At 39.1% G+C, this 19070-nt stretch overlaps 1 protein-coding gene across 1 annotated transcript in view; it reads right to left on the bottom strand.

The window, feature by feature from the left end:
- Positions 1–19070, bottom strand: part of LOC145395049 (potassium voltage-gated channel subfamily KQT member 1-like) — a 1161165-nt gene that overhangs the window by 99313 nt on the left and 1042782 nt on the right. Inside the window, exon 18 of the mRNA XM_080268799.1 lies at positions 532–543. Within this exon, the coding sequence (XP_080124925.1) occupies positions 532–543 (12 nt within the window). The remainder of the gene's footprint in view (positions 1–531; positions 544–19070) is intronic.

Below are 19070 nucleotides of genomic sequence, written 5' to 3'. Positions count from 1 at the left end.
GTTTTAATCCATAGTTCTCACAGCTCAAGGCTACGCGTTTCTAGAAAGTTCAACTTTAGTCTTGTTGATCTGTCTTCATATGAGAGATTTCGAACATCATGTATCATTTTTGTCATTTTTCTCTGTACATTTCTGAACGAATTTATATAAGTTCTTTCATGTCGCTACTACGGTGATAACGTCCGTCACTGATGTGCAGTACAATTAGCACAAGAGTCATAATGACCACCCTGTTCCTCCACGACATCTGTCTCTTTGTCTGAAGCCCTCACACCCTTTACCGAGCCTGCCCAACTCAATCCTGATCCCATAATTACTGAAGACACAAAGCTTTCTCCCTCTACCCCATTTGCATCCTGATGCCAAAATTACTGATGATGCAAAGCTCAATCCCTCTACCCCATTTGCCACTCCATACCTTCTGTACTCTCTTTCTCTCTCATCCACATTAAAGGCCATTGTGTCCACTAATCCTCTTATCCCCGTAACCTTACCCAAAGACCAATTTCCACCTCCTTGCAAATGTTACACAGGCACGGCCATCTGACCCTCCCTCACCTAAGCCCACCCTTCTTTGGTCTGACTTTTTTAATGCCACCTACTATCACTACTACTACTACTACACACACACACACACACACACACACACACACGCACACAGAGTCAACCGAGGCAGACGTCCGACATCGGCGCTCCGTACCGACCCAACACGGCCAGTGGCATTACCTAAATTAGCATCTTTGTATGAGTCAAGCTCTGTACCAGGTTAGACTAAATGATTTTTCATTATTAAAAGGAAAAAAAAAAAAAGTTCAAACAAGACTTGTTCAAAATGAAAAAAGAACCAAGAGGAAAAATGCACTGAGTCAGCTGAGCTTTGTTTAGACTACAGCAACACGGGGAAAGTGTACATACTCTGTAAGTACATACTCTGTTCTTTTAGTATTGCAAAATGGATACATACTTTAGTAAAACAAATTTGGAAAAGAAAAGGGATAAAAGTAAAAAGCAAAATGATGATTTCTACCAAGAACTGGTTGAAGTGGAGACTCACAATAGACTGGTTGAACGTGTACACAAACTAGAAATGGCTTTCAAAAATGAAATTGATGAAATAAAGAAGCAAATGCACTTGCAAAAGGAAGAAATAGAAAAACTAGGAAGGGAGGCCAATAAGAAAGACACAACCATCAGTGAACTAACAGTGGAATTGAGTAGGCTTAGGAAGAAAGTGAGTGAAATGGCAAGTACAGTAGCTAATCACAAGAGTGTTATGGAAGAGTTCAAAAATGACACAGAGACAATTAGGCAAGCAAGCAGTCTTATGGACCAGAGCAGTGATATTGAGGAGAAGATAACACAGGTGAATGAAGCTGTGCAAAGCTACAAAAATGATGTAGAAACCACGTATGCTGAAATGGTGAAAGTAAAGAAAGACTCAGAAACAAGGCTGGAGGAAAAAAGCATTAAAAAGGAAGTGAAAAGAATAATCCAAAACAATCCAAAGTTAGTCAGAGATTCAGTAGATATAAACAAATCTATAGTAGTCACTGGTATAGAAGAGGAAGAAATAAAAAACAAGATCACAAGAGACAAAAAGGAGATGGCAAATGTAATGAGCTTACTGAAAGAAGAATCAGAGGAAATCTGTAGTAAAGACATAGAGGAACACAAAAGGTTAGGGAAATACGAGAAATGCAAGACAAGACCTCTAAAGGTGACTTTCCAGAGTGTAAACACTGTGGAAGAGATACTAAAAAATGCAAAGAATCTTATGGAAAAAGAGGAGTTCAAAAATGTATGGATAAAAAGATGCCTAACACAAGAGGAACTGGAATTACTGAAAGAGAAAAGGGAGGAAGCAAAAACAAAAAATGAGGGAAGATCAGAAGAGGAGAAGAACAAATTTTTTTACAAAGTAATAGGATTACAGGTACGAAAGTGGTACACAAACATGATGGAAGGAAAAGGAGGAAGGTAGTAGAACCATGTCATGACAAGTATATAAACAAGATGATAATGTTGATGTACTCAAATGTGGATGGAATGGTATCTAAATTACTAGAGATGAATGATTATGTCAGAGAAAATGAACCACAAATAATATGCCTAACTGAAACAAAATTAACACCAAGGATATCCAATGACATACTAAACTTTGAGGAAGACAATATGTGGAGATGAGACATAAATTTAAAAAAAGGAGGAGGAATTATAATAAGAACTAAGAAAAACCTAAAAGTCAATGAAATAAAACTAGATATACCATCACAAGTAGAACTGATTGCAGTAGAGATCAACACATCTGAAGGTAAAGTAATTGTAGCCAATTTATACATGCCACCCAGATCAAACACATGGGAAAGAGACAAATATGAGGACCTGGCAGAGAGTACAATTCAGAGTTTAAGAGCATTACTACATTTTCATAAAATGGAAGAGAAATCGGAAAGAATTATACTAACTGGGGATTTCAATACAAATATAAATTGGAATACTCTAGATATAATTAGCCAAGAAAGCTGTTGGGACCAAAAGCTCCTGGATCTCGTGCAAGAGTTTTTCCTAACGCAACATGTGAGGGAAACCACCAGAAAAAGAGGACTTGATGTACCTTCAGTGCTAGATCTAATATTTACTAGGCAAGAAAATGATATTGACGGTTTAATAAATCACCCTCCACTCGGCAAAAGCGATCATGCAGTACTAAATTATAACTTCAGGATAGCATATGACATAGTAAACACCAATGACAGTTACAAAAAGAGCCTAAACTATAAAAAGGGAAATTATCAAGACCTAAAGAAGTATTTCTTAGAAGTTGATTGGGAAAATGAACTTAGAGGACAAGATTTAAATGCTGTATATAAAAAATTCTGTGAATTTTATGAAATAGGAGTCCAGAAGTACATCCCACAGCACAAAGAAGCAGATAAGAAAATACAGAAATGGTTCAATACAGAATGTAAAAAATCAAAAGAAAGAAGAGATTTGTTGTGGAATAGATACAGAAGACACAATGGTGAAAGGACGTTTAATAATTACAAGCAGGCAAGAAACGACTATACAAGAATAAGGAGGGAAGCCCAAAAACAGTTTGAGGAGGATATAATAAATAAAAGTAGTGATCAACCAAAGCTGTTTTACAGCTATATCAGAAGCAAAACCAAAGTAAAAGATACAATCCAATCCATTACGGACGAGAGAATCACTTATACACAAGAGAAAGATATTTGTGAAGCACTAAATAAGAATTTCCAATTAGTTTTTACAGAAGAAAAACATTTTGAGAGGGACTATGTGGAACAAGCATGTCCACACATACTACCAGATATACAAATAGCAGAAAAAGTAATACAGGAGGAATTAAGTAGATTAGACAGAGGAAAAGCAAGTGGTCCTAATGAAATTTCATGTTGGGTATTACGAGAATGTGCAAAGGAGTTAAGTAAACCATTATTTATAATTTTCAAGAAATCCTTGAGTCAAGGTAAACTACCTGATGTTTGGAAAAAAGCAAATATTGTCCCCTTATTCAAGAAAGGAAATAGAGAAAATCCACTCAACTACCGACCAGTATCACTGACCAGTGTTGTAAGCAAGGTATTAGAAAAGCTTATAAGAAAAGCTTGGGTAAATCATCTAGAAGAACACAGTATGATAACAGAAAGACAGTTTGGTTTCAGAAAAGGAAAATCATGTGTTACTAATCTGTTGAGCTACTAAGACAGAATAACAAACACAATACAGGAAATGGAAGGATGGGAGGACAGTATCTATTTAGATTTCAAGAAAGCTTTTGACACAGTACCACACCAAAGACTTTTATGGAAACTGTACCATCAAGGAGGAATTCAAGGCAAACTTTTTTGTTGGATGCAAGACTTTCTCATAAAAAGAGAAATGAGAACAGTACTAAGAGGAAACTACTCATCATGGAAAGAAGTGACTAGTGGAGTACCACAGGGTTCAGTGCTGGCACCAATCATGTTTTTAGTGTATATAAATGATATAAACAGTAACACTGGAAATGAGAGCTATCTGAATATGTTTGCAGATGATGCAAAAATACAAAGGAGAATTACTAACACAGACTCTTGTAAAGAGCTACAAGAAGAATTAAATAAACTTCATGAAAGGAGTAGTACATGGCAAATGGAATTCAATGTGGACAAGTGTCATGTAATCAAGTTTGGTAAAAGTGGAAGAAGACCTGATTGGGATTATAAGTTAGGAAATATAACCCTATACACATCAGAAAGAGAGAAAGACCTAGGTATCATTATCAGTAACAGACTGTCTCCGGCTGACCACATCAGCGAGAAGGTACGGAACATGTATACACTTCTTGCAAATATGAGAATAGCATTCACATACATAAATGAAGACATGCTAAGAAGGATAATAACATCATTCATTAGACCAACCCTGGAATATGCATCAGTAGTCTGGAGTCCTCATCTCAAAAAGCATATAGACAAGATTGAAAAAGTTCAAAGGGCCGCTACAAGATGGATACCAAGCTTAAGTGACCTAAGCTACGAAGAAAGACTAAATAAACTGAATCTATCAACACTACAGGAGAGAAGGAAAAGAGGTGACATGATAATGCTATATAAGTGCATATCAGGGAAGGAGAAAATAGACATAAATGATTACTTAACATATGGAGAAGCATCAGCAAGAGGACACTGCAAAAAACTGCATAAGAAGAGAGGTGATAAAGACGTAAGGAAATTCAGTTTCTCAAACAGAGCAATTGATCAATGGAATGCACTACCGAATGAAATAATGTGTGCCAAAACAATTCACAAATTTAAGGATATGTACAATAAATATGGTTTAAGACACGGGACAGTACGAGCTTGACTCATTCCTGTAAAGATACAATTAGATAAGAATGCACACACACACACACACACACACACACAGACAGGAAAAAGGAGTGGTTTAATGGAAGGTGTATGACAGCAAAAAAACGAGAGAGATAAGGCGGAACAATTGCAGAAAGAGAGGTAACAACAGAACAAAGGAAGAATATAAAAGAATTAGAAATGAATACACAAGAATACATAGAGAAGAAGAAAGGAATTTTGAAAAAGGTATAATAGACAAATCCAAGGATGAACCCAAACTGTTTTATAGATCTGTTAATGGCAAACGGAAACAAAAGGAAGGAATCGCCAGACTGAAAGTAAAAGGAGAGGTCTATAAAGATGCAGCAATGGAAGCTGAAATAATGAACAAATGTTTCTAATCAGTTTTCATTAATGAAAAGGAGTTTGTGGAAGGGGAGGGAGTGACTAGAAATGTACTGGTGATAAATATAAAAGTGGAGGTACAGGAAGTGTATAAATTACTGGAAACTCAAGATGTAAGGAAAGCCCCAGGACCTGATGGAATTTCTAATTGGGTACTGAAGGAATGCAGATGTTAGGACTCCATATTATAAGTACAAATCATAATAGATAAATAGATAATTAGATAGATAGAGAGACAGATAGACAGCTCTATGCAATCCTGGGAAAGGAAAATGTCATAATTAGACTTCGTAGTAACTTCCAGTGGAGTTTTATGTATATTAAAGTTGTGGACGAGCAGTTGTTATACTTGAGTAGTTTTGTAAATAGAAAATCTTGGTTCCCTTTTGTCATTCAATGACAGGAGAGGTAAAGAATAGTATGGGACTATTTTTATTTGTCTTGGAATATTAACAAAGTCTCTCACACACGAGTGAAGTATAAGTAGAGTCCCGCTAGCTACCTCCCTCTCTCTCTCTCTCTCTCTCTCTCTCTCTCTCTCTTCCATGTTGTTAAGCTCGTTCTCCCTACTACCTGCCTGTTCTATGGCTAGGTTCCTTCTGAGCTCTCTTTCCTAAATTCTGGTGAAACAGGGGTCGTGTCACGTGTGTTACACTGTGGTTGGAAAGTTCCAGAAACCTGTGTGTGACTATGTGTGTATGTCACTAGGCTTTGTTCCCCTGCTATTTCGCTGACAAACTACCTGCATCATCTCCTGACATTGCTACTTCCTAATCTGTCGTCAGCTTTTCCTCAGTTAACTTGCAAAATCATTTCCCTTTCCCAGGCTCTCATAGAGCTGTCTATCTGTCTCTCTATCTATCTAATTATCTATTTATCTATTATGATTTGTACTTATAATATGGAGTCCTAACACAGAGAACAACTGGCGGATAAAATTCACAGTTTAATCGTGTGTTCTCTGGAAGAGGGGAAAGTGCCACAAGAATGGAAGAGGGCAAATGTGGTACCAATTTATAAGGGAGGAAACAGGAAAGAACCCCTGAAATATAGACCAGTGTCTCCAACCAGCATGGTCGCAAAATTGTGCGAGAGAATCCTGAAAGACATATGGATAAAATATCTACAAGAAATGAATATTTTGGCTGAATGTCAGTTTGGATTCAGAAGTGGAAGGTCATGTGTTTCTAACTTGTTGAGCTTTTACTCAAGAGCAATTGATGTGGTACAGGAGAGAGATGGTTTGGTGGATTGTGTGTACTTAAGACTTAGAGAAGACCATTGACAAGGTACCCCATAAGAGACTAATGTGGAAACTAGAATATAGAGGAGGACTGAAGGGGAAACTTCTGGAATGGATGAGAGACTTTTTGAGAGACAGAAAAATGAGGACAGTAATAAAGGATAGGATGTCTGGATGGAGGGAAGTAACAAGTGGAGTCCCTCAAGGCTCGGTGTTGGCGCCAGTAATGTTCCTGATTTACATAAATGATATGGTAGATGGCGTGAACAGTTATCCAAGTCTGTTTGCTGATGATGTAAAGATCTTGAGGAAGGCAGAGGTTAACCCCTTAACCGCGGGGCGTCACTTTCGTGACGCTTGGGAGCAAGGGATCATACCGCGGGGCGTCGCTTTTGTGATTCTGTGTTATTTTGAATTCACCCGGGCTTCCAAGTGGGGGCTTGTATCATCTATCAGTACTGCCAATGTCCAACACTAGTCAGCACTCCTAATCTCATCTGTACACCCATCCATTGTTGACAATTTAGCCATTTCTCCCTGTTCTTGACTCCCCTCCCTACCCCCCCTCCATTACCCTATCCTCTCGCCTGCCCGGCCGTGCTACGCTAAGTAAATCTTCCCTGGAATTTTTCACTGATTTCATCCATTGAAATAAGCCCTATGCCCTATTCTTATACCAAATAATATATACAAGAAAGAAATAAGGTAAGTGAGAGTGCCATACACCTGGAATTGGCTAATTATCACCTGACAACACGTCACGTGCACTCGTTCGCTAATTTTCGCTGTTTTATTCCCCTTGAAATATGCCGTATAATCTATTTTCGTAATAAATATACATATAAGGAGGGAAGGGAGAAGCCTAAGTGATATTTACATTCACCTGGAACTACCTAATTTATAATGTATTGTCTAGATTTCCTGCCAATCATTTCAGTGAAATACATAGCTGTTTCAAGAGCTACATTGGTAGTACTGAATATCCCCTAAGTAGGCCTCTACCTGGGCCAGCCCTCCCTTATCAGTTCTCTCTCATCTTCCGAAGAGGAGGTACGCGTCTGTTCCTCTTGCTGACTTCAGGGCCTTTTTCACCCCCATGCAAAGGGCCCTGTAACCTTTACCCCCTACTAAACCTCGTGTGGAAAGAGGTAAAGGGCTGACAATTGATAAAAGAGTGACTACGATCTTTCTATTGAGTAAAACAGTGCAAGTGGAATTGTAAATAATGTGTAAATAATGTGTAAACAGCAAGTGAAAGTAATGAATGTAAATATACGTGAACAATGGAAAATAGTTTTATAAGTTACTTCAAGTGACAGTGCATAACACAGTGTAAATAAAATAGAAATGTAAATAACGTAAATAAAATAGAGAACGTAAATAGAAATGTAAATGAGTAGTATTATAAGAATACGAGTATATACCCTAGGAGTAATGAAAGTGAAAGTTTCACTCTAGCATGTCTGAATACTATGAGTTATGAGAGTGAAGATGAAAGTGACATTCACTCTCAATGCTAGTATACAGGACGAGAAAGTGAATGCTACGTATTTTACTGAAAGAAATTGAATCCCTACAGTGACAATAAACTAATACTACTGAAGGAAACTTATGGATAAAGACTGTAGATATATATAAGTGTTATATAGTAATAGAAATATAAAGTGTGAGGGGTTTTATGAATAATAAATGACAGAGTACCAAGAGCGAACTAGCGCAAGTGCGGCGGTCAGACGCGCTCATAATTTTCATTGCTTTCACAGTGGGTTTTTTTTTGGAGTATGGATCCCAAACTACTTGAAAATCATAGAGTTGTGTTTATAGTGTTATTATCTGGCTGTGGTAATCATATTAGGGGTTGTCGGGAAGTGTAAAGTGGAGACTTCGTTACCCAACTTTAGAGGTCTCCACAAGTCCTACGGCAACTGACGAAGGCTCAACAAACATTCCAGGAGAAAGCTGAAGGTATGTGCCATAAGCATATATAATTTTAATATTCTAGGACTAATAACTGATTTTTGGCAAATATTTTTTGAGAGTCTGTCAGAGCCCGAATAACCCCGCGGCACACGCAAAACATTGGTAAACATGCCCGCGGTGTAGGGGTTAAGGAGGATTGCAAAATGCTGCAGGAGGATTTGGGTAGGATACATGATTGCAGCGGACGTGGGAAATGAAATTTAACGTAAAGAAATGTAAAATACAGTATTGGAAATGGGTAAAAGTACCAGGAGGCCATCACTGAATAAGTTGGGTAATGAATTAATCACAAAAATGAGAGAAGAGAAAGATTTGGGAGTGCTGGTCCAAGATAGTTTGTCACCAGGAAAGCACATTGAAAAGATAGTTGGAGAGACTTATAAACTCTTGACTAACATAAGAGTAGCATTTCATTATATGGATGAGGAGATGATGAAAAAATTGATAGTGGCCATGATCCACCCCAGGTTAGAATATGCAGTGGTAGTGTGGTCCCCACACAAAATGAAAGATACAAACAAGATTGAGAGAATACAAAGAACAGCAACCAAGATGGTCCCTAGTCTGGCAGACTTGTCATACAGAGAGAGGCTGGAAAAGCTGGATTTGCCTTCCTTAGAGGAAAGGAGAAAGAGGGGAGACATGATTGCAGTGTTCAGGACCATGATGGGAGTAGATAAAATTGACAAAGATCTGTTTGTATGGGATAAGAGAGCAACAAGAGGACACGGAGTGAAATTGAAAAAGTCAAGCTGCTTGAAGAATATCAAGAAATATAGCTTTCCTTACAGAAGTACAGACTTATGGAATAGCCTGGACAAAGAGATCATCCAGTCTAAAAATTTAAACGAGTTTAAAGCTAAATTTGACTTACTGAGAAACAGCAACGGAAACCCATGAGCATACCACATTCCGTGTATATTACAATTAGGTATATTAGGTAAATACAGTAATCACTCTAATATCCGGACGCCCAATAACCGAACATCCCCACTACCTGGACCTTATCGTCCTGGGATCCAACATTCCCAAAATGGTCCGAAAACCCCAAAAAAAAATTTTAAAAATCGATTTTTTGCCGTCCGTAATTTGAACTTGCCGCGCGGCGCGAGAGCATTGTTTTGGTTCATCATTCCTCCGACGTCAGATAGAGCGCCGCTGCATCCTCCCCACTTCCCGCCTGTCTCTCACCGCGACTGGACCTACGCTCTTCACAATGGCTGCCCACGTGCTCGCTTTTGTGGTGGTGCCGTACTTGCTGCAAGGCCTCCTGCTGCTCTCGGCCCTCCTCTTAGTGTGTGTGATGGTGGCCCCGCCACCTGAGAAAAGGAAGAGAGTGGTGTTGACTCTGGAAAAGAAGAGGGAGATATTGGAGAAAGTTGATGCGGGTTGGTCTTCTTCCCGCATTCTCCGCGAGTATAACCTGGCACGGTCGACTTTGTTCGATATCAAACGTTCCCGAGACAAACTCATGCAGTACACGGCTGACTTCTCGTCGAGAAGCAAACACAACGTGGAAAGGAAGGTTATGTTTACCCCCAAGTTTGCAGAAATCGACCGATCCACATTGATTTGGTACCGACAGCAACATGCAGCTGGTGTGATGGTACATGGAACGGAGCTGAAGGCTGCTGCTGAGAAGTTTGCAAGGCTTCACGACGCCCTAGACTTCAAGACATTCGAGGGTTGGCTCTTCGCGTTCAAGTTGCGACATGGCCTTACTAACCGTAAAGCACATGGCGAAGCATTGGACGCTAACGAGGATGGAGTTGACGAGTTTCGGCACAAGGTGAAAGGCTTGATCGACAGGGAGGGCCTCACTCTCGGTCAAGTCTATAACGCAGATGAAACTGGCCTATTCTATCGCTCGCTGCCAACGAACACTCTAGCCGTGGAGACGGAGAAGCGTGTACCTGGCCACAAGCCTTCTAAAGAACAGATATCTGCTTTGTGTTGTGCCAGTGCTAACGGCATGCACCGGCTTAAGCCCGTTGTTGTTGGCCGTGCAAAGCAGCCTCGGTGCCTTCGTGGGGTGATGGATGTCCTTCCTGTCAAATGGTACCATTCTTTGAAAGCATGGTTCACAGCTGTGATTTGCAAAGACTGGTTTCACTGTCACTTCGTCAAGGAGGTCATCCAGTACCAGATGAAGACACTGGGAATCGCTCGCAACCAGGTAAAGGCTCTCCTTCTGCCCGACAATGCACCTGCGCACCCGTACAACAAGGACTTGGTTGCTGAGAATGGCCGTATTAGGTGCATGTTTCTGCCACCTAATATGACTGCTCTCATTCAACCCATGGACCAAGGAGTGATCGTGGCAACAAAGCGCCTGTACCGTCGGAAGTTCCTGGACGGGGTGATGGTTGTTCTCGAGGACGAGGACGAGCGCAGGGAAGGACGTGACACTCGAGGCAAGCAGACTTTGGAAAACCTTCGCCGCTACAACATCAAGTCTGCGCTGTACAACTGGGCTAGTGCAGGGAAGAAAGTCCATGAAAACTCTTGAAAATGGTTGGTCTCGTCTGCTTCTCGGAACAGATGTGGAGTACGATTTTCTGGGCTTTGACGCGGATGACTTCCATGCACGGCTACGTACGCACGGCGACGTTGTTGATGTGGACGATGTACGTGAGTGGTTGGACGACGACGAGGGCGATCCTGGGTATCAGACGTTGTCTGATATCGAGATCACGTCTTCGGTTACTGGTGTCAGTCCCGAACTTGAAGATTCCGACGACGAAGGCGACGATGATGCGGACTCCTCTCAGCAGGACACTACTCCAGCCATCCCCAAGCTGAGCGCACTCCGGGAACATCTAGAGTTCGTCCTAGACTACCTGGAACACCCGGACTGCGACAGGGAGATGGGGCCCTTGGGACTCGTGGAGGAAGTGCGTGCTTTCAGGCAGCGCGTCATCAATCGCCAGAATCGTCGGTACTTGTGTCAGTCAATGATTGACAGTTTTTTCAGGCCCGTGACCCCCGCTGTGCCAAGCCCTGGCTCCACTCCGTTGCCTTCCCAAGACAGGCCCTCATGCTCCGAGCCACAGCCCAGCACATCAGCTACAGTGGAGTCACCGCTCAACGTGAGTTTGCGGCTTTCCTCAGAGTCTTCTGCAGTCGGTACGCCATCACCACGACCCAGCGATGCACCCCTTGGTCGCCTGCCAGTGATACTCTCGGACTCTGACAGTGAATAAACAGCAAGAACTTCTCCACTAGACCACACGGGAATTTTGAGTGTTGTGCAGTGAAAAAAACGGTGTGTTGTGTTAAGGTTTTCGAAATGAGAGAAAAGACTCAGTGGAAACAAAATTTAACCTAACTAACCTTCTTTGTCTTGGCTTTGGAAAATAAAAAAAGCCTGGAAAAAGTTAATGTGCAACACTAAATTATACTGGAACATTATTTGGACTAAAGTGAACACTGTGAAAAGAACGGACTTCTGTGTGTTACTGACTAAGTTCAGTGCAAGACTTCAGGAAGAGTGTACTGCAAGTGCTTCAGGAAATCGTTCTTACTGTCAGAGTCCGAGAGGAGGCAGTTATTCATCGAGGTGGCCAGGGACTTGCTGTAAGTAGCCAGAATGTTTCATACTGTACTTTTTTCCATACTATACTTACCAGAATGTTTCATACTGTACTTTTTTCCATACTATACTTACCTCATGCATGTGCAGTGGGAATGTGTTTTTCAGAGTTAGGGTAGGTTAGGGTCCATAAGTACCAGAATGTTTATTAATGTATGAACATACTTCTAAACCCTCATTTTATGTTTCTTTTGCATTTATTTCAGTCATTTATGTGCCTTATTGATGTGATTTGGGTGTTAAATAAGTGCTATGCATGTCCAGAGGGAGTTGTATAGGTGTTTCTCTGAGTTAGGGTCCATAAGTACAAGTCCATAAGCTGGGGCCCAATATCCGGACGAAACCAATAACCGAACCTACCGATGGCTCTATTACTCCGGATATTAGAGTGATTACTGTACATAAATATTTGGAACGACTTAGATGATGAGGTGGTGAATGAGAAAAACATTCATGTGTGTAAAGGTAGACTTGATAAATGTGGATTTGGAGACAGGACAACATGAGCACTGCTCAATTCCTGTATACTACAAACAGGTAAATACACACACACACACCTCTACAGGTTAATATCAGAGAAGAATAACAATAATTGACTCTCTCACTCCGAAGACTGATGGAGGTGTGTTCTTACCTAATTGTATCTTTACAGGAATGAGTCAAACTCGTACTGTCCCGTGTCTTAAACCATATTTATCGTACATATCCTTAAATTTGTGAATTGTTTTGGCACACACTATTTCATTCGGCAGTGCATTCCACTGATCAATTGCTCTATATGGGAAACTAAATTTCCTTACGTCTTTATCACCTCTTTTTATGCAATTTTTTGCAGTGTCCTCTTGCTGATGCTTCCCCATATGTTAAGTAATCATTTAAGTCTATTTTCTCCATCCCTGATATGCATTTATATAGCATAATCATGTCACCTCTTTTCCTTCTCACCTGTATTGTTGGTAGATTCAGTTTATTTAGACTTTCTTCATAGCTTAGATCCCTTCAGCTTGGTACTCATCTTTTAGCGGCCCTTTGAACTTTTTCAATCTTGTCTATGTGTTTTTTGAGATGAGGACTCCAGACTACTGATGCATACTCCAGGGTTGGTCTGATGAATGATGTTATTATCCTTCTTAGCATGTCTTCATTTATGTATGTAAACACTATTCTCATATTGGCAAGCAGTGTACTGTATACATGTTCCGTACCTTCTCACTGATGTGGTCAGCCGGAGATAGTCTGTTATTGACAATCACACCTAGGTCCTTCTCTCTTTCTGATGTGTGTAAGGTTTTATTTCCTAATGTTTAATCCCAATCAGGTCTTTTTCCACTTTTACCAAACTTGACTACATGACACTTGTCCACATTGAATTCCATTTGCCATGTATTACTCCATTCATGAAGTTTATTTAATTCTTCTTGTAGCTCTTTACAGGAGTCTGTGTTAGTAATTCTCCTTTGTATTTTTGCATCATCTGCAAACATATTTAGATAGATTTCATTTCCAGTGTTACTGTCTATATCATTCATATACACTAAAAACATGATTGGTGCCAGCACTGAGCCCTGTGGTACTCCACTAGTCACTTCTTTCCATGATGAGTAATTTCCTCTTAGTAATGTTCTCATTTTTCTTTTCATGAGAAAATCTTGCATCCAACAATACAGTTTGCCTCGAATTCCTCCTTGATGGTACAGTTTCCATAAAAGTCTTTGGTGTGGTACTGTCAAATGCTTTCTTAAAATCTAAATACGTACTGTCCACCTATCCTTCTCTTTCCTGTAATGTGTCCGTTACTCTGTCATAGTAGCTCAACAGATTAGTAACACATGATTTTCCTTTTCTGAAACCAAACTGTCTTTCTATTTTCATACTGTGTTCCTCAAGGTGATTTACCCAAGCTTTTCTTATAAGCTTTTCTAATACCTTGCTTACAACACTGGTTAGTGATACTGGTCGGTAGTTAAGTGGATTTTGTCTATTCCCTTTCTTGAATAAGGGAACAATGTTTGCTTTCTTCCAAATATCAGGTCGTTTACCTTGACTCAAGGATTTCTTGAAAATTAAAAATAATGGTTTACTTAACTCCTTTCCACATTCACGTAGCACCCAACATGAAATTTCATCAGGACCATTTGCTTTTCCTTTGTCTAATTTACTTAGCTCCTCCTGTATATCTTTTTCTGATGTTTGTATATTTGGTAGTATATGTGGGCATCCATGTTCCACATAATCCCTCTCAAAATTTTTTTCCTCTGTAAAAACTGATTGGAAATTCTTGTTTAGTGCTTCACAAATATCCTTCTCTTGTGTATAGGTGATTCCACCATCCATATTGGATTGTATTTTATCTTCAACTTTGGTTTTGCTTCTGATGTAGCCATGAAATAGCTTTGGTTGTTCACTACTTTTATTTATGATATCCTCCTCAAACTGTTTTTGGGCTTCCCTCCTTATTCTTGTATAATTGTTTCTTGCCTGTTTGTAATTATTATACGCCATTTCACTATTGTGTCTTCTGTGTCTATTCCACAACAAATCTCTTTTTTCTTTTGATTTTTTACATTCTGTATTGAACCATTTCTTTATTTTCTTTTCTGCTTCTTTGTGCTGTGGGACGTACTTCTGGACTCCTATTTCATAAAGTTCACAGAATTTTTTATATACAGCATTTAAATCTTGTCCTCTAAGCTCCTTTTCCCAAGCAATTTCTAAGAAGTACTTCTTTAGGACATGATACTTTCCCTTTTTATAGTTTAGTCTTTGTAACTTCCACTGCCGTTATCTATGTCATATGCAATCCTGAAATTGCAATTTAGTACTGCATGGTCGCTTTTGCCGAATGGAGGGTGATATATTAAACTGTCAATATTGTTTTCTTGCCTAGTAAATATGAGATCTAGCATTGAGGGCACATCGAGTCCTCTTTTTCTGGTGCTTTCCCTTACATGTTGCATTAGGAAAAACTCTTGCACAAGATATAGGAGCTTTTGGTCCCAACAGCTTTCTTGGCTTATTATATCTACTGTAGAGTATTCCAATTTATATTTGTATTAAAATCTCCAGTTAGTATAATTCTTTTCGATTTCTCTTCCATTTTATGTAGTAAAGCTCTTAAATTCTGAATTGTACTCTCCGCCAGGTCCTCATATTTGTCTCTTTTCCATGTGTTTGATCTGGGTGGCATGTACAAATTGGCTATAATTACTTTCCCTTCAGATGTATTTATCTCTACTGCAATCACTTCTACTTGTGAGGGTATATCTAATTCTATTTCTTTGACTTTTAGATTTTTCTTAGTTAATATTATAATTCCTCATCCTTTTTTTAAGTTCCAATCTCTTCTCCATATATTATAATCCTCTAAGTTTAGGATGTCATTCGATATCCTTGGTGTTTATTTTGTTTCAGTTAAGCATATTATATGTGGTTCATTTTCTCTGACATAATCATTCATCTCTAATAATTAAGATACCATTCCATCCACATCTGAGTACAACAACTTAAATATCTTGTTTATATACTTGTCATGATTTGGTTCTACTACCTTCCCCCATTTTATTCCCTCCTGTTTATGTACCACTTTCGTACCTGCAATACGATTACTTTGTAAAAAAAATGTATTCTTCTTCTCCTCTGATCTTCCCTCATTTTTTGTTTTTGCTTCCTCCCTCTTCTCTTTCAGTAATTCCAGTTCCTCTTGTGTTAGGCATCTTTTTATCCATACATTTTTGAACTCCTCTTTTTCCATAAGATTCTTTGCATTTTTTAGTATCTCCTCCATGGTGTTTACACTCTGGAAGGTTACCTTTAAGGGTCTTGACTTGCTTTTCTCGTATTTCCCTAACCTTTTGTGTTCCTCTATGTCTTTACTACAGATTTCCTCTGATACTTCTTTCAATATGCCCATTACATTTGCCATCTCCTTTTTGTCTCTTGAGATCTTGTTTTTTACTTCTTCCTCTTCTATACCAGTGATTACTATGGATTTGTTAATATCTACTGAATCTCTGACTAACTTAGGATTGTTTTGGATTATTCTTTTCACTTCCTTTTTAATGCTTTTTTCTTCCACCCTTGTTTCCAAGTCTTTCTTTACTTTCTCCATTTCAGCATGAGCGATTTCCACATCATTTTTGTAGCTTTGCACAGCTTCATTCACCTGTGTTATCTTCTCCTCAATCTTACTGCTCTGATCTATCAGACTGCTTACTTGCCAAATTGTCTCCGTATCATTTTTGAACTCTTCCATAATACTCTCGTGGTTGACTACTGTTCTTGCCATTTCACTAATTTTCCTCCTAAGTGTACCCACTTCAACTGTTAGCTCATCTATGGTTGTGTCTTCCTTGTTGACTTCCTTTCCTAATTTTTCTATTTCTTCCTTTTGCAAGTGCATCTGTTTCTTAATTTCATCAATCTCATTTGAAAAGCCGTCTCTAATCTGTGTGCTCGTTCAACCAGTTTGTTGTGAGTCTCCATTTCAACCAGTTCTTCGTAGAAATCATCATCCTGCTTTGTACCTTTATCCCTTTTCTTTTCCAAATTTGCTTTACTAAAGTATGTGGTCATTTTGCAGTACTAAAAGCGCATATAGAACTTACATTCCCTGGGGCAGATTGTAGACTAAACAACGATCAGCTGATTGTGTGCATTCTTGCGCTGCTTGTTCACTTTTCTTTTTGACCAAGTCTTACTTAAAACTTCTTCTTTTTTATATTAGAACACCATTTAGTCTAACCTTGTACAAAGCTTGACTCGTATAAAGATACTTATTTAGGTAATGCCTCTGGCCAAGTTGGCCAGGTATAGAGCAGTGTCGACATGCGTCTGCTCTCTCTCGGTGCCTCGGTGTGTGTGTGTGTGTGTGTGTGTGTGTGTGTGTGTGTGTGTGTGTGTGTGTGTGTGTGTTCTTACCTAATTGTATCTTTACAGGAATGAGTCAAGCTCGTACTGTCCCGTGTCTTAAACCATATTTATCGTACATATCTTTAAATTTGTGAATTGTTTTGGCACACACTATTTCATTAGGTAGTGCATTCCATTGATCAATTGCTCTGTTTGGGAAACTGAATTTCCTTACGTCTTTATCACCTCTCTTCTTATGCAGTTTTCTGCAGTGTCCTCTTGCTGATGCTTCTCCATATGTTAAGTAATCATTTATGTCTATTTTCTCCTTCCCTGACATGCACTTATATAGCATTATCATGTCACCTCTTTTCCTTCTCTCCTGTAGTGTCAGTAGATTCAGTTTATTTAGTCTTTCTTCGTAGCTTAGGTCCCTTAACCCCTACACCGCGGGCTTGTTTACCAATGCCTTGCGTGTGCCGCGGGGTTATTTGGGCTCCGACAGACTCTCAAAAAATATTTGACAAAAATCAGTTATTAGTCCTAGAATAATAAAATTGCATATGCTTATGGCACATCCCTTCAGCTTTCTCCTGGAATGATTGTTGAGCCTTCGTCGGTTACCGTAGGACTTGTGGAGACCTCTGAAGTAGGGTAACGAAGTCTCCACTTTACACTCCCCGACAACCCGTAATATGATTACCACAGCCAGATACAAACACTATAAACACTATTCTACAATTTTCAAGTAGTTTGGGATCCATACTCAAAAAAAAAAACACTGTGAAAGCAATGGAAATTACGAGCGCGTCTGATCGTCGCACTGGCACTAGTTCGCTTTTTTACTCTGTCATTTATTATTCATAAAACCCCTTACACTTTATATTTCTATTACTATATAACACTTATAGATATCTACAGTCTTTATCCATAAGTTTCCTTCAGTAGTATTAGTTTATTGTCACTGTAGGGATTCAATTTCTTTCAGTAAAATACGTAGCATTCACTTTCTCGTCCTGTATACTGGCATTGAGAGTGAATGTCACTTTCATCTTCACTCTCATAACTCATAGCATTCAGACATGCTAGAGTGAAACTTTCACTTTCATTACTCCTAGGGTATATACTCGTATTCTTATAATACTACTCATTTACATTTCTATTTACGTTCTCTATTTTATTTACGTTATTTACATTTCTATTTTATGTACACTGTGTTGTGCACTGTCACTTGAAATAACTTATAAAACTATTTTCCATTGCTCACGTATATTTACATTCATTACTTTCACTTGCTGTTTACACATTATTTACACATTATTTACAATTCCACTTACACTGTTTTACTCAATAGAAAGATCGTAGTCACTCTTTTATCAATTGTCAGCCCTTTACCTCTTTCCACACGAGGTTTAGTAGGGGGTAAAGGTCACAGGGTCATTTGCATGGGGGTGAAAAAAGGCCTTGAAGTCAGCAAGAAGAAACATACGTACCCTCACTTCGGAAGATGAGAGTAAACTGATAACGGAGGGCCAGCGTGGAGGCCTGCTTAGGGGTTATTCAGAGTTACCAATATTGGTTCTTGAAACAGCTAAGTCTAGCACTGATATGATTGGCAGGAAATCTAGACAATACATTATAAATTTGGTAGTTCCAGGTGAATGTAAATATCACTTAGGCTTCTCCCTTCCCTCCTTACATGTATATTTATTACGAAAATAGATTAGAGACCTACTTAGGAGATATATATTCAGAGCTACCAATGTTAGATCTTGAAACAGCTTTGTCTAGCACTGATATGATTGGCAGGAAATCTAGACAATACATTATAAATTAGGTAGTTCCAGGTGAATGTAAATATCACTTAGGCTTTTCCCGTCCCTCCTTACATGTATATTTATTACGAAAATAGATTATACGGCATATTTCAAGGGGAATAAAACAGCAAAAATTAGCAAACGAGTGCACGTGACGTGTTGTCAGGTTATAATTAGCCAATTCCAGGTGTATGGCACTCTCACTTACCTTATTTCTTTCTTGTATATATTATTTCGTATAAGAATAGGACATAGGGCTTACTTCAATGGATGAAATCAGTGAAAAATTCCAGGGAAGATTTACTTAGCGTAGCACGGCCGGGCAGGCG

Source organism: Coenobita brevimanus, chromosome 29 (assembly GCF_032717465.1).
Source record: "Coenobita brevimanus isolate Jiangsu-jjx chromosome 29, ASM3271746v2, whole genome shotgun sequence".
In the NCBI taxonomy this organism is placed as follows: domain Eukaryota; kingdom Metazoa; phylum Arthropoda; class Malacostraca; order Decapoda; family Coenobitidae; genus Coenobita; species Coenobita brevimanus.
Note: the sequence above shows the minus strand (reverse complement) of the source record. Positions and strands in the feature narration are given on the sequence as shown.